This window comes from Hetaerina americana, unplaced genomic scaffold (genome assembly GCF_022747635.1).
Source record: "Hetaerina americana unplaced genomic scaffold, ioHetAmer1.1.p SCAF_21, whole genome shotgun sequence".
Classification (NCBI taxonomy): Eukaryota; Metazoa; Arthropoda; class Insecta; order Odonata; family Calopterygidae; genus Hetaerina; species Hetaerina americana.
The window spans coordinates 687038-704057 of NW_027286775.1; the positions used below are offsets into that span (position 1 = coordinate 687038).

Genomic DNA, 17020 nt, shown 5'->3' on the forward strand with positions numbered 1-17020 from the left:
CTGTAATTATTCATTCTATACTGCTTTTTTCAAAATTCCAACGTAGTTCGTTTATCTGACATTAATTGAAATCGAAATAATTAATTACCAAACTATTTTTGGAAATTTCCGCTTCTTGTACATACATACATACATACACCACACACGCGCACACACACAAAATTAGAGATTATCTCCATGCAAAATGAGATAAATTCTATGAAATCTGCTTCAAAGATCGCGAGATGAAATCCGTTACTTTATGGGAAGGTCGGCTAATCTTAACATTTTATAGACGATTCCCATAATAGCATACCTACCACCTTACTGGTGGTAGGTATGCTATTATGGGAATTACGTTTCACGTTTTCTGACTAGAAATCCTTTGTAAATATTGTCTCTTTGGAAAACTAAACACCTTTGGAATCGTAATAGTTGCCTGAAATGAAACCTAAATTAGAGAAAAATTTGCTTAATGCTAATTCTCTCGAACGATGTTAATTAAAATTAACATTGAATATCTTTCCTAATGTATAACCGAAGGAAATTCTGCCTCTTCATTCCAAGCGAAATGGGAAATTCCTCACTCTTACTCAGGCGGTGACAATCTTACGAATTCAATGTGGTAAACATACGAATAGTACACGTCTGATTTCACAGAATTTGCATCCAATGCCGATATTGCTACAAAATATTCAAGTTTAGAACACAGTCAAACCAATAAATTAGACAAAAGTACAGAAACTAAAATTTAAGAAAATATTAATGGCGAAGCAATTTACTGCAAATGATTTTCACTGTGTAAACATATGAACATTGTTTTGCGAACAGACCGAATTAAACATGGTCGTTAGTGAATATTAAATTTAACAAGTCATTTAAATACAAAATGAACGCACCTACGATCGTGAACAATGAAATACGAAATAGCCGAGGCCGTAAAGTTGATTGGCACTGGGTTTGTCAAGGGGGGAGGTTAAAACAAAGCTACAAGTAAGAGGAAAATCCCGTTCTTTCAAACCTCTCAAAACGGTTATTTCATTCTTCTCTTCAGAGGCCTGCTTGGCACGCAAAACACCTGGTGTCAAGTTTTCTCCAGGAACTTACCTATCCCTGATACTTATTTCCTTATTTTTTGTTTGTGTGATTGACGTGTCCCCTGGCATTGGAGGAATCCTTGCAAATCCTCAAAGAGTGAGTGAGTGTGATTCACAAAGGTCAGATTTGAGTGACTGTGCGTTTACGTACGTCCATTCTGTTCCTTATTGTTATTTCGGTGTGTTTAAAGGGTCAATGGCAATCTTTGTAAACCCCGAAAGTGTGAGTACGTGAGATTCGCAAACGTCCCTGTTTCTGAACCCACCCGAGTGATTGAGTGAATGAAGGAAAACGTGCGTACATCCGTTTTATAATTTAATATCCATCTGTGATTGACGGGTCACTGCCATTGACTTGTAAACCCTGAACAATCCTTGTAATCCCTTAACGGGCGAGCGGGTGCGATTCACGAATGTGTAACACACCCGAGTGATTGCGAACGTGAACTTGGGCCTTCTTCTCCTTGATTTTTATTTCAATTTGTTTTTCATTCCCATGTGAGTACCACGGGGCATAGGAGATATCCTTGCAAACCCTGAATGTGTGTGTGTGTGTGTGTGTGAATGCGATTCACGAGAGTCACTTTGACTTGACCTTAACACACCCTAGGGATCAAGTGGTTGTGTTTGTTTCATTTTTGACTGTTAATTTTGCCTTTTTTGTGTGTGATTGAGTAGATCAAGTAACCTAGTGTGTGTTCCCTATCCCATACTTGTAACTTTGCTTTTACCTCCCCCTATCCTTTTAACAAACCTAATGCCAATCAAGTTTACGGTCTCGGCTATTTCGTTTTTCATTAAAAATTTATGCACATCATTCCTATTATGACAATTGAATATATAACACTAATTAATTCTTGCTACCAAAAATATGCATCACGTTGCACTGCAATGTGTATTACATAAATGAAAACTTTAAATGTGGATCAACGGTACTCCGTTAGTTTCAAGGGAAAAAACGCTTTGGTTAAAGTTTTGACCAAATTTAACGCGGTAAGATTTCCTTCACATTTTGGAGCGGAAAGGCACCATTGAAATCTTTGACCAACATCGTACGTTTAATGACTCTAAACACTCTTCATAAATATGGAATGTACTGGTGGCATAATTGTTACAAGAGATGGTGGAGTTTTCCTTAGTTCCAACCTTTCCATAGTTTTCAATGGAAAATTGAATTCCCAAATTTCCTTCAACTCATGAATTACGCCAATATTAAACACGTCAGTAAAGAACACCTGGTGATAGTTTACAGGACTTTGGGCATAACCGCATAGTAACCATAAAACCCATTTCATTTAAATCCTAACACGTTAACACTCGTCCGGGCGATAATGCCAGAGGGAAGAAAATTTTATTTTTGAGCATTGCGATACTTAGATATCAACGTTAACAAGGCTTTTAATTGTTTCCTAAAACAAGAGTAGTAATGTGAATACATTTTCAGAAAGTTTATCCCAATTCCACAGGCTTCCGATTTCATAAACTAACATCCTTTATCTAGACCTCACCCGTCTTATTGTTTAAATCCAGGGCAACCGATGAGTGCCAGAAATATTAAGGCACACCTTCAGCCTTACTTATAAATATTAATAATCTGTTGTAGCCTCAAGCAATTGTTGCCCCAAAGTTGGATAAGGGGGCTGTTTATTCCCAGCCATTTTAATGAGCAGAACTTTATGTTCTTCGAGTAAATCCTTCTTAAACCGAAGAGCCATGAATTCCATGTTTAGATTATTCCGGATGGGTTAACACTTTAAGAAATTTCAGTTTTGATTTTGAACCCTTCCTTAGCGCCCATTGCATTATTATGCTAAACCCAAGAGGAAAAATTCAATTTTAAGAAGCATGGTCCGTAATAATCTACCACACTATTAATTCCTTTATGCTAGCTGATGATTACGGACGAGTTTAGAATTTTCAAATATAAAATAACATAAAATCTAAGTACGTTTACAGAGAATTTAATTCACCACCTGCTCATAAAAAAACCTGTGCTTTGTACTTCAGAAAAAATATGTAAATTTAAACAAGTTGACTAAATGCTTGAGGTAAACATGCAAGCATGCATCATGAATAAACGACCTGCTTAGGTATAATACTGAATTATTCTATGCATAATCATAAAGCTTATGGTATAACTTGGGCAGGACTTTCGAAGGCATATTAACATGTTAAAGATCCATCTTCCACGTGTTTAGGGTCAACGAAGAGTGAGGGAGAACAGCACTGTCTGCTCAATGAATGACCTTAGAGAACATTTGGCAACGCGCCATCCCTTAAATGTTATCGTCATATGCTTGCACGCGCTGGTGGCGATGGCGGTGGATGGCGTTCGGAAATCAAGAGGAAATATTTCGAAGAATTGCCTTTCTCTTGAAGGGGAAATGACTTTCGGCCCACACATGAAAAAAGTATAAAAAAGTCTTCGGAAAATTAAATTTCCTTCCTTTTATTTGTAAAATTCCCTCTTAGGCTGAGTTTCTTGCCTTTTCGGCCGATTTAAATGTTTAGTATTTTTCTATACTTTAAAAAAACGACAGTAATCTCGGGAATTTCGGTAAAATTCAATTCTCGGGAAGGGAGAGTCGCGGGCGCCCGCGACCATCCCTTCCCGATTATGTCACCCTGAAACATTTTTACATTTCACAAAGAAAACTTACTGCCGCAATTTGTATAAGAACAGCACCTAAAATTAATTAGTTTGGAAATTTTTCTTTGGAAAATGACAACGCAAATCCCACAGAAGGGCCCCAAACTTATATAATACTTTTTAGCAACTACCGATTCTTAATTGAATGAGATAGATTAATGTTAAAAAAAGATTTTATATAAAAGATTGCGGCGACCGATCAAAATAGTAGGATTGAAAATAAGTCAAGATAAAGTGAAATCGATGGAATAAAATTCTAATTTATTTATTCCCTTCATGCTCGACTTTTTTCCTACCGCAAATATAGATCGATATTAATTCCATGACAAAAGGCTGGAATTAAAAGTCGCTCATAATGCACCCTCGCTAGGCGCACCTCCGAGTGATATATTGTTTTGGCTGAAGTAAGAGCGGGGCCGGAGACCTTTCGGGAGCCCCCCATCAATGGTCGCTCTCCGAATGGAGCGGAGGCCGAATCGGAGGCCGTGGCGAGGGAAAGCCCTTTCGAAGGCAGGGGGAGGGTTCCGAAGGGTGGTCGGGTGATTACCACGTGCCGCAGCGCCCCTTCCATTACTTCCCACCCCTTATCTGCCTCCCCTGACCTGCCACCACCACCCACCCACCCTCCGCGACCACGCACGAAGAATGAATCCCCGAGCGCCAATATTTACGCCTTTAACCACCGGGGGGCGTGCGTGGGCACCTGCACGGGGAAGTCGGCGGTTTCGCGCGAGCGAAACTCACGGTTCGCCCCTTCAAACGCTTTTGCTTCATTATTTTTTTTTAATTTTAATCTTCGTCTCCCAAATCTCTTTTCGCTTTCAGCGTCGAGGGCTTAATTTGCAGGGGAGGCATGGACAAGTGAAGGACGAAGGGCGCGTCCCCCTTTTCCCCTTTTCTTTCTCATTCCATTCTTCTTCTCTCCTTCTCCCTCATTCTCTCTTTCCTCTCCATACCCTCGCTATCCCGCATGGCTCCACACCTCCCACCCCATCCCCCCGCTCCTTGCCACCCACCCACCAATCTCGGCGGACATTCTAAGCTCCTTCCGAAGCAATTTGTCCTCTCTCTCTCTCTCTCTCTCTCTCTCTCTCTCTCTCTTTCATTTCCCGCCAACTTTCCTGCCAGCTGTGAAGAAGAAACGTATAAATCAAGTCGTTATTCTTACGGTTGAAACCAATATGCGCCCGCAGTGTTTAATGGACCCTTTCATTTAGTGCTGCTCTCGGTCTTAAACCCGTGCTCACTAAGGCCCCTAACATATGAGAGGATATTACGGCTAACGTATTAAGCGTGATCGGAGTGGTAAGATATTATTAACTCGGGCGTTGCGTGTTGAGCTTTGAGCTTGGCTCATAACTCGTGCTTTTCTTAGCATTACGATTCTCAAGAGATTCCGATTAGGAGGCGTGCTTGAAATAAGCGCAATGAAATCGCTCAAATAAGTAGTATCATGTAATTAAAATTGGAAATTGGGCGATTTGGCAGAATTTACTTGAGTTTTGTCCTCCGATCTTTCTGAGTGTCTTTTTGGTAAAATCTTCCAGCATCAGACTTCGTGAAATGGAAAAAGATGCCGCCCATCGCTTCAAAGTTGTGGAACAATTGGCCCCACCTTAAAGCCTCAAAATATTTTCATATTCCTCCCAGCCTAGTGGCAACCTAATTTCAGGAAAATTGTGATGTAAACTGTGAATATGTATATATATATATTAAATACAATGTATATATATATATATATATTAAATACAATGGGTCGCGGTAGTCCAGTGGGTCGAGCTTTGGAATGCTGACCGGAGGGTCCCGGGTTCGATTCCCGGGCAAGGCACTCTGGGCACCTGCAGCTCCACCCAAGCTAAAGTGATTTTTCGGGTACCAGGTCTTCCTGGGAAACCATAACCGGCACAGGGAAAGGAACTGGCCCCCCTACCTGCCACATGTGTGAATTTCACACGCCGTATAGGGCTTAGTACTGGGTCCATCACCTACTAAACCGACCTTCCGGTTGATTACTGTGTTTATGGTTTTATTAAATACAATACATATATTACACTAACACACAAACATATTTTTAAAAATAATTCCAAGTATTTTGGTAGCGAACGCAATAAGATTTGACTCCTTTTTACTCGCTCACTCAATCACTACTGACATGTTTGCAACTTCTGCTGCACTTCTATGGATCTCCTAGCATGTCCATAGACAGAAACAATGTCCCCTCTCATTTAAGGGATTCAAGTATTCGGGTGTTCTCTTGACTTCCTTCCAACCCTTTGACCGAATTTCTTTCTGGATAACTCCACCCCTTTCTACTCCACTTCCACCCTCTCTTTTTCCGCAACCCGCGATTGATTTATGGATCGTACGTGCCGCAGACGGCCACCGCGAGGGAGTATCCCCCCTCTTCTCCTTGCCCCCCCCCCCGCCGCCCGCCTGTCTCCGCACCTCTTTGCCCACACTGGAACAGAAGCCGCCCCTGAAACATGCCCCCCCCCACCCCAACCCACCGATTCCCAATTCTTTCCGATTTCTACATACTCCTCACTCTTCCACCTTTTCCAAATCTGTTCTTGCACACTTTCCCTCGACACATAACTTGATGATACCATGAATTATTCGCGCCTTCTTGTTATCATCATCGTTAAATATTTTTGTAAGACTCATTTCTTACGTTCCTCGTTTACACTTGAAGAAATCATTACATCTCTGTAATTAAGACATCGTTTGAAAGCGCCATTCATATTATTTGAAAGAAATGTATATTCGTTTCAAAAGAACAGTTTTTTTATCACCGACTTAAATTCGAAACTGCCTTTCATAAGTTTGATGAAATGCTTTAATAAAAGTTTCATTCAAAACAAGTTCGTCATGTCAGTGATTTTTCAGAAATCATATATTTTCAGTTCATTTAGCCGTTTTGAAAAAAACTTAAGGCTTTCTACAGTAGGTCATTGCTCACTCAGAGACACCAGCGCCTTATCGGTGGGAGTCAGATTCAGATTGAGCCAACAATTAATACTGCTCTCTATGATCAATTATCCGGATGACATCTTGTGAAAGTTTTGTGATGTGGCAACGACAAATATTAGTGATATAAGTTAAAAACGCATGAAACACACATTAATGATCTTAATTATTTAACGTCTTATGTAAAATAGAAATTTTGCCAACATTTTGTCATATGATTACAATCATATGGGCTGGATGATTCTTGTTTTTAAATAACGTACACGCGGATGATTGAGATCTTAGCAAATATTGTTGCAATAAGTTCGGAAACAAATGGCCGCGAAGGCTTCTACTGTATAGCAATTGAATTTTTACAACTTTCTAGTGAGTCATCAATAAAATTAATGACTCGCTAGAAACAATTACAAATATCCGATGAAAAAGCACAGATTTTGCTTTCTTTTATGCAGCCAGAGGCATATTACTCACCGAAAGAAAGGTCGCGTTAATGCAAATGTGAAAAGTGATTTTTTTCTAAAGCGCTGAATTTCACTGGTATGTCACGCCTAATTAAAATCCATGGCTCTTCTATGTTTTCCCACTATACCAGGGAGGTGGCAACCCCGTCCCCTTATCTTATGCCCTGGCCCACCCCACCTCCGCGAACACGCCCCCTCAGAGCGGCGGCCCCCGCCGTCGAATGGCTACAGTGAGTACTACTTGCGCCGTAAAGAGACGCGTTACATTTCAGGTGCGAAGTCCGCCGATGGGAGCGGGCGAGGCCGTCGGGATAACACTTAAAGATCCCCGAAATGGCCACACTCAGAAATATGATGCGCTGTCAACCGAGTGCCCATCTCTTGAACTACTTATTGCATGTTTGGAATGCCGGATTTTCACCGACTAAATGGCTAATCCCATTTCTATGGGATTTAAATGGTCTCTTGGCCCGAAGGGAAAAAGATAATTATCTAAAATAATTTGTTGTTCTTAAGATCCAAGAATAAAGTAAAATGAAATTTAATGATCTCATTCCCGAGACTTATAAATACTTACTTTTTCATCATCTCCAACAGTAAGGAATAAAATATAACCATAATATATTGTTAACAAACATAATACGCCATATGGCGTAATTCAGTGCAACATTCCACTGTAAGGAATAGCAATTAAAGTAAAACATCATTATGGTTTACAAAATGTTAATACAATTTCACTGAATTTATTTGGTTTAAATACTGTAGCTTCGTCTATTAGTTTAATTGAAAACTAATAGTTATTAGTTTTTAAGAGAACTTTACATTTATTTTTTTCAATTTTATTCTCTATCCAGCTGTTGTAAGATATACTTCTTCTGTTTTTTCAAAACCACATAAATACCAATTCATTGAATTGAAAATTACAAGGAATAAATTCCTTATATTCTGAATTCAGAACTATTTGAAATGGCGTCCTCACTTTCTTCAGTTTCCTTTAGGGACTGGAAAAAGAGGTTGGCGTGTTTTCTGTATCGATGCATTGGGAGACCATTATTATATTAGCAATATTAATTTAAAAGGTATTTGAAATTGCAACCAAATGTCCTTTCGTTTTAAGGCTTAACAAAATTGTAAATAATATCTGTAGGTAATATAGAATATCGCTGTCTCAAATTTGCTCTCAAATCAAATCTCAGGATTCTGAGAATTGTGGCAACAAATAACCAAAGAAATTGTTTTATTTCTTATGTTTTTCTTAGCTGAATTCGCCATTCAGGGAGGCGTCTAGCCGTAATAAAAGAATTAAAAATTAAGCAATACTATCAAATACATTTTACGAAACAGGATGTTTGATGGACAACATGTATTACGTCGGGAATATTTAAAACACTAGCTCTCAAGAAAGAATATGGAATGCAGCGATGGATAAATATTTCTACTTATACGCACACTGAAACACTACGGAACTCTACAAACATTATAGCATTGTGAAAAAAACACACCTAAACAAAGAAGAAGAGAATGACTACAAAAGCATCGACTCCAACACGTTTAGCACAGAGTGTTCTCTTACCGGAGACTATCCTGGTTCCCACGTTCTCCCACGATGAGTCATTCGGATAGAGAGCAGCCGGGCCGAGAGCTGCGAATCTGTTGTCACTCAGGTCTATGGAGAGATGGGGTACTGCGGCCGCCAACCCTGCCAACAGGCCCGGGGGTAGAGACGAAACGCTCGTGCCCCTCAGCGCAAATGCAAGCTCCAGGTTCCCTTCCTCCGAGACCGCGTCCAGAGCCTCGGGAGCCACCGCCTTTAGGTCTTCTCCGGTCACTTCCAGCTCTCGAAGTTTGGGCGAAAAAGCCCGAAGCAACTGGTCGGCTAGGAGTGGCTCTAGCACGTGAACGGAAAGACGCCGTATAGAAGGTGCGCCGGACAAAACGCTCCCCAGGCGGAATCGATACTTTTCTATCCGAGGGAAGGTCTGGACTTTGACTGTGGTGAGTCTCTTCAGCATGGAAAACGAGTCCGAATCAAATCTTTCCATCCTCGCGAGTCCCTGCATCAGCAAGCTTTGCAGTCTAGGCAGGGGGGATAAGGAGTCTTTGGTGACCACTCTAATGGGGTTCTCCGATATGTCGAGAGCCCTGAGTCTCGGGAGCATCGGCCAAGCTGAGGAGGGCAAGGATGTAAACTTGTTCCTTGTAAGGGTCAGTATCCGGAGTCGTGGCACTCCCGCGGCGGAGGAGGAGGAAACGTCTTCAAGAGTGTTGTCGGACAGGTCGAGGTTGAGCAGGGCGGGTAAGCGCAAGGAGGGGGCGGAACCGGAGAGACCACATCCGGCTAATGAGAGGGTTCTGAGGGTGGGAAGGTAATGGAAGAGCTCTTTGAAGTTTGCCCTCAGAGGATTTGAGGAAAGATCCAACCTTAGCAAAGCTCCGAGAGCCGCGAAAGCGTTGTCCGGGAGGATGGTAAGCCTGTTGGCTGCCAAGCCTAAGGAGAGTAGGTGCGGGGTCTGGGAGAGCATCGTCCCGTCCAGGTGCTCCAGTCTGTTGCGAGAGACATCGAGGTGACGCAAGGTGCGACCCACCTCTCCCAACGCTCCTATCGGGAGGCTAACAAATTCGTTGCCCGAGAGATCCAGCCTCTCCAACGGTGCTCCCTGAAAAGCGTCCCTGGGAAGGGATCGTATGTGATTATGGGATAGATCTAGTATACGAAGAAAGGGCAGCCTGGCGAACTGCTCCAACGCCAACGCCTCCAGATGATTATGGCTCAAGTCAAGAGTTTGGAGTTCAGTTAAACCTTCGAAAGCCCCTCTCTTAATGCTTGCCAAGCCGTTATGTTGTAGCGTCAAAACCTGCAACCGGGGGAGCTCACCGAAAGCACCAGCATCCAGCCTTGCGATGCGATTGAATGCCAAGTGCAAGCGTCGCAATGATGCAGATAGAGGCTGAAGGAAGTCAATCGGAACCTCGGAAAGGCGGTTATGTGATGCATCCACTGACTTGACGTTGAGGACTCCAGCAGTGTCTCCCGGATGTAAAGTGGCGATCCTATTCTGGGATATGTTCAAAGCTAGAGGCACGATGGGACCCGTGACATTGTAAAACGCACCCAGCGAGAGTTCCCTTAGGTCATTCCTCTGCGCATCCAAGCGTACCAAGGAAGGCAAGTGAGAAAATGTCCTAGGAGGAAAGGAGTTCAGCCGATTGTCCGAAATAAAGAGCGTGAGCAGAGATGGGAGGTTTCGAAATGTACCGGCTGCCACGTTGCGGAGCCCATTTCCGGAAAGAACAATGGTCTGCAGTTCTGGAAGCCCTGAGAATGTATCCTCTTCAAGGGAAACGAGTCGGTTCCGTGACAGACGTATGTCACTCAGCTTTCGATGGACGGCTCCGTCAAAAAGCCGCTGGGGTAGGGATCTAAATCGATTGCCATCCAAGTTCAGATACTTAAGCTTAGTAAATGGATAAAGAGCAGTCGGCAGGACGGTCCTGAACTCGTTTCCGTCGAGAGCAAGCCATAAGAGGGAGGCCAAGGGGCGAAGGGCCTCTGCCGGGAAATCATCCCTTCTCAGTCCCGAACTTATCTCTAGAGACTCCAGGGAAGCCGCGGCGTCCACAAATGCTTCAGGATCCAGGGTCACTATACGGTTGAAAGAAAGGGAAAGCTCTCTGAGTCTCGGGGCGCCCCTGAATGCGTTCGGTCCGAGTCGGGTGATATGATTAGAACGAAGAAGCAGTGTATCCAGTGAAGCTCCCCACTTGGCGAAGTCGGCCTCGCTCACCTCGGATATCCTGTTGTAGCCGAGGTTGAGGTGAGACATCCGCCGGCATTCGGCCAGCGCCGCGCGGGGGACGTTTTCCAACCGATTGGCGGAGAGGGAAAGGGCCCTAATGGCGTGGGCAAAGGCCGAGAACGAGTCAGCCGGTACGTCTCTTATCTTGTTTCCTGGAAGATAAAGGTATTTGAGCCGTCGCAAATGCCCGAGTGCTTTCGGAATAGCAGTGAGTCGATTTCCTTCGAGGTCCAGGAACTCAAGTGTGTGTCCGAGACCGAGGAAAGCTCTTTCGTCCAAGGATTCCAGACGATTCAAGGAGAGGTAGATCCGGCCAGCGTTGGTTCCCCGGAAGGCCTGCGCAGGGATCGTTCGGAGGTGGTTGCCATCGAGATTGAGGTCTCGGACGGCCACGGAACCGTTGAAAACAGGAGATGGCAGAGTTAACAGAAAGTTCTCTCCGAGGTCTAACTTCTCCAGACGATGCCTAGAATGAAAATCAAACTTCAAATTACCTCTCTGATGTTTTACATCATTTATTAAATCTTTTAAGTTTACAATTCGTCCCAATTTCGTAAAGTTTACAATGTTTAGGTGAACACTTTTATAATTTTGAATGTATTAGCCAAATGTATTCAACCCAAATATCAAATTCACGACGCAAAACCTTTTCAGAATATAAGGTGGCAGACGGAGAAGTAATATTAAAATATATCAGAAATAAACATACAAATAATACAAAATGAATCTTTAGATTCATCAGCATTACAAAATAAAACAAAATATAAATGTAAACACTTTCCTGGGAAATATTTCCAAATATGTTTTTTCTTAACCATTATAAAGGACCGTGCTAAATTTTCCGTCGAAATGAACTTGAATTTTGGAATTTGATTTGAAGTTTTAATTCCATGAATAAATAATTTTTCAAATCCTTAGCTAACGAAGTTAAAAAGATAATTTTTAAAGCCATTTCCATTCAAAAAATTTCTTATCCCGAAACTAATAAATATTATCTAATAACTAATAAATATGTTTTACTTATTGAAAAATAATGAATTATTGAAATGCACGGAAACAAGATATCATTCTCGTCAGAGATCAAAATAACCGTGCAAATTTACCTTAAATGCATGCAACATTATGGCTTTGTTTAGAGTACATTTATAACAGATGAGTCTTTGTCCAAAATGCCAACTTAAAAGTTTACCTTAAAATAAGAGGCTTCATAGAAATTCACTATTTTCTTGGCAATGGCTTAAGATATCGTTTGAAAAGTATTAATGTTAAACCCGGAAATGCGTCCCAAAATCAATTTTAATTTTTTGACTGAAGTTAATACAAATAGATGGGATATGTGCAACGCAATTTACATTCAAATGCATTTGTAATGTTCCAAAAAATGTACCCGATCACTTAGTCTTCAATGAAAAGACGGTAAAACTGAATTGGCAAGGAATAGTCATTATGAGAGGGCGGTATCGTTTTGAAGGAGACGGTTCACTGGACGGCTTATAAAACCCAAATCACTGCCATCTCATGGAGCTAATTAACTTGAATATGGGCCAAATAAAAGTTGCGGCCTGTTTGGGAAGTGGTTTATTTTTAGATCGGTAAACACGTTTGGATTTGGACTACAAACCTGGTGTTCGGGTCGAGCGACGTGTCCGGTAAGGAGTCTATGTGGTTTCCCCGCAAGAAGATCCAGGTGAGGCCTTTTAAAGGAGCGATGGCCGAGGATGGGAATTTCTCCAGGAGGTTATGGGAGGCGCTGAGGGTCTGCAGCGACCCCGGCAGGGACCCTTGCGGCAACTCCCTCAGCTGGTTAGCGTCCACGTTGAGCCAAGCGAGGCGAGGCAGGGAGGCGATGGCGTCTCCCGCTTCCAGCTCCGCCAAGTCGTTCTCGCCGAGGAAAAGGTTCGTCAGGGATTCCCGAAGGGAGCCCCAATCGGAAATCTTCCCCACGGAAGCGATGTGGTTGCTGCGGAATAAATGGTACACACAATAAATGGTACATATTGGTTAAAGATTCATGGCATCCTAGGAAACGAAGTTTGGTTACGTTCGGTTTATGTCACCTGGAAAGAGTAAGAAAACTAAATAACCGGGAACAATACCTGCTTCCATCTTAAGTAAACCGATTGGTACATATTGGTTAAAGATTCATGGCATCCTAGGAAACGAAGTTTGGTTACGTTCGGTTTATGTCACCTGGAAAGAGTACGAAAACTAAATAACCGGGAACAATACCTGCTTCCATCTTAAGTAAACCGATTATCCCCGATTGGCCAGCTGACCAGCGGGTGGCTCTATATTTTCTAAACTATACGCATGCCCGGATACGATTCCCGTAAACGGCCAAGAATTTAATTCAACCAGTACTTTAGATACGTCTCTCTGATCAGCAGGGGTTTATTTGGACACAAGATAGTGTGGAACACGAATTACATTTAGTTTGAAAAATTGTTTGTTTAAGGGGTGGAAAATTGAAAATTGGCTTCCATCACGCGCAAGTAAGTTCTCTCCAGAGGCATTAATGTTTTCGGGAGTGATTACTCCATGGTGACCAAGGTCCTGTCTTTGGCAACGTAAAAAGTTTGCTATAAAATATGTAAAAATTTCCGCCAATATATGTTTCACGATCTTGCCGTATTCCAATCAGCCCCGCACGAGGAATAAGATAAACAGTTTTTTGGCTGATGTAATAGAAGGAATACATGATAAAGGATACGTCATTTTTCCACAAAATAAAACTATTGTACGACGCGCGTTTCGACGTCTAAGACAAAGGTGTAAGTTTTGTTCCCGAGGATAGCTCTGTGAATGTAAACACCCGCCGAACAATTAAGTTTTATTTTGTGGAAAAGTGCTATGCCCTTACTGTAAAACGAATGAGGAATATTGTCGCAAATATGGAAATCAATATCTGTCTGCTCTTCAACTATTTTTGCATTAAGAGTTACATAAAGTAATTAAGAAAAAGACTTATCTTATGCATAAAGCTAAGTACATTTGTCCATTGAAGGCATAAGGGCAAGATAACGCAAAATTTCAAATAGCGATTGATTGAAAAAGCAACGTCAGCAGTCAGGGTCGCAAAAGAAGCATTGGGGTGAGGGCCACGGCTTGTGCACCACTGGGCCAAAGGGATAAGGTCATTATGAGAGATAATAGGTTACCTGCATAAGTCATGGCATCATTCATACGTCCTTGGCCAAGTTTCCACCAATGAAAAAAATGTCAAAAACTATATTCAGGAAAGCAAAACTATACTTCAAATGCAATAAGAATTGACATTGATTTTGAATAATAAGGGCCTTTGGTGGAAAATATCTTCCGATATATTTATGGGGATATATTAAGATTTAACCAATTATAAATCACGTACGTTTACAGAAAATAATTAAAGGATATTCCTCTTTATAAAGATTCGATCTACGCTTAATTGTTTAGCTCCAAATTTAAAGTACTAATTATAATCACATATCTTGAGACAGGTATTTTGTCAAATGTTCAGTCAAATATTCTTTATTTTTATAAAAAAAAGATAAATTATCACTGAATTAAAAAATCTCCTTTGGGACCGTAAATTATCAAATTTCAGACATCCGATTTTTTGTGAACATTTCTGAACAATCTATAACACGACACATGCATGTTAAGATTTTGTTAAGATTAATATGTAGAACAATGGACGAGGAAGAGGAAATAATGTAAGCAACGACCAATACGGATTTCAAAGAAGTAGAAGAACAAAATAAAATCTTTTTGCTGTCAGAAGTATTGAATACAAAGGAATTTAGCCGGATCAATTGGTCTATATCGCTTTCCTTGACTTGGAGAAAGCCATTTGGCAATAAGGAATGTGACCCAGGAATATGAATAGTTATTTCGAAGAGTGAGTGATGGGAGTGCACTGTGGAAGACGACGGACACTGATTGGGATTGATACCGGAAGCATGATTTTCATATTCGGAGAAAGATAGAGGCGAAATATATCAGATAGTTGTGTTTTCGCTTTTTGCAACTAAAATGGAAACAAATGTGTTTTCCGTTGGGTGCCTGCAGCGATACTTATATTCACTCTGGAAACATTTTTACTCTGAAGGAAATACATCATTCCTCTTCATAGAAAAACCTTCGCAAAGTTGGGGAAGTGTATAAAACAAGATATTTATAGGTTGTTAACGCTAGAAACAACGGATTATATAATGAGTGTGGCCAAAATTCCCTTTTAAATTATACCCCTGGTCTTCACTTCCTTTACATTTTAGGAGTCAAGTTTTTATTTCAATGTTTCTATGGTAAATGTAATGCACGCCGAAAGTTTTCAAGGCAAAGTGCAAATAATTATGCCACTCGGATATTTCTCAGAGTGTCCCAACTCGGAGATAAGCTCAGAGAATTAACTTTTAGGTTATAACTCGTTTTTATTTCGAAAAAAGCAACAAATACTGTTATACGACCACTCGTAAAAAAGTCTTAACTCATTCGGTGATCCTGGGCCTTCTCAAATACATTTATACGCTAAGGAGGGCTATTAATTTAGCTCCATATTTTTAATTTTTTCACATAATTTCAACGTCGACGATTACATATTGCAACGCAAAAGTAGCACGGAAAATCTTGGCTTTATAATGTGAGAGAGTGAAGCGTAGGCTGTCACCTGTCGTCCCACGGCTGCGGTGACCCGGAAAAAGGGGTCTCGCCACGGCCTACCTCCTAATCGCTGCCGACATGTTTGCACGGGCAGGGCTGGGTGGGATGGGGCGAGGGGAGGGGGGAGGTGCGAGGGGGGGGAATGGGGGCCTAGGATGAGGAAATGGAGTGAATAGAGGAAAGGAGGTCGGGAGGGGGGGTGGAGAGAGGGGCGCGAAGGGAAGGAGGGGCGGGGGATGAAGAGGAAGGGAACGCCACGGCGCATGAAAGGCGCACACCATCCCGTGTGGCTGCGAGGGGTGTAGGGAACGAGGGATTGGGGATTTCTGGGGGCGAGGGGCGGCCGGAGGAGATGAAGGTGAAGAGAGCAATGCAGCGCGGGGATTAAAGGACCGCGAGCGGCGCCGAAGGGGCGCCGTGCACGGATATTACGGGAAAGTGGCGGGTAGGAAAAAAGTCGAGCACGGAGCGAGAGAGTGCGGGAGAGAAAGAGAGAGAAGGCGAGAGGGTGAGGGAAAAGAAGAGGGAGAAAGAGAATGAGTGGAAAGGAGAATGAGTTTGAAAGAAATAAAGAAAGAGAGAGAGCTAGAGAAAAATAAGTAAAGATAAATAGAGAAAAGGCAAGAGTAGAGAGAGAGGCAGACTGATAGAAAGTGAGTGAAATACGCAGAGAGTGAATTTTAGACAAAGAGAAAAGTATAAACAGAGAAAGATAGGGAGGGAAAAGTAGACAAGAGTGATCGGGTGAAAGAGTGAAAGATAGAGAGAGAGGGAGGGAGGGAGAAGAGTCGTGAGGGATGGAGAGAGAAAGGCGAAAGGGAGAGGAGACTGCGCGAGAAGCTGCGGATTCGCGCAAAACGGAATTTAGCTCACGGGTGAGAGGACTAAATTTTATGATAAATTTATTCTTGGTTTCTTTTTCTCCTGAATTTCGGTCTGCTCCACGATTCGAGAATTTCAACAGCACGGAAGGAATATGTAATGATTACGGGAATTCCGTGGGAATCCTTTCCCTAGAGGTAATGTTTGCCTGTGCTTCGCTCTTCAAGTGGGAGTAGTCGACGTTGGATATAATGGCCGCCAAAAGGAAAAAAGAAACTTTTTGATTTTCTCCGCCGCTCGCTGGAATGAGACGCTTGATTTGATAACTTTTTGGAAATATTTAAAACCAATACAACCCCCGACTTTTTAAATATTCTTCCTCGAAGAGGGATTAGACTAATTTGTAAGAATGCGTTTCCACATTAACGCTGGCCTTCCATGAACAATGGTGATCATACAGTTTATTCTGAGATGAAATCTTTGCCCTGATCACTGTCTAAATGTGGCCCAAATGAAAGAGATTACAAGGAATGGAATCAAGTGCACCAATGAGGTAGAATAAAGTTCCAAAAAACTTCATCCCTCTAATACGAGGGTCGTAATGCCGTT

The 17020-nt window shown here is 42.0% G+C and overlaps 1 protein-coding gene across 1 annotated transcript in view; it reads right to left on the reverse strand.

Moving 5' to 3' along the window:
• Positions 1 to 17020, reverse strand: part of LOC139688601 (chaoptin-like) — a 174247-nt gene that overhangs the window by 21748 nt on the left and 135479 nt on the right. The window contains exons 4-5 of the mRNA XM_071586147.1: positions 12573 to 12911; positions 8728 to 11417 (exon numbers count right to left, since the gene is read on the reverse strand). Coding sequence (XP_071442248.1) covers positions 8728 to 11417; positions 12573 to 12911 — 3029 coding nt within the window. The remainder of the gene's footprint in view (positions 1 to 8727; positions 11418 to 12572; positions 12912 to 17020) is intronic.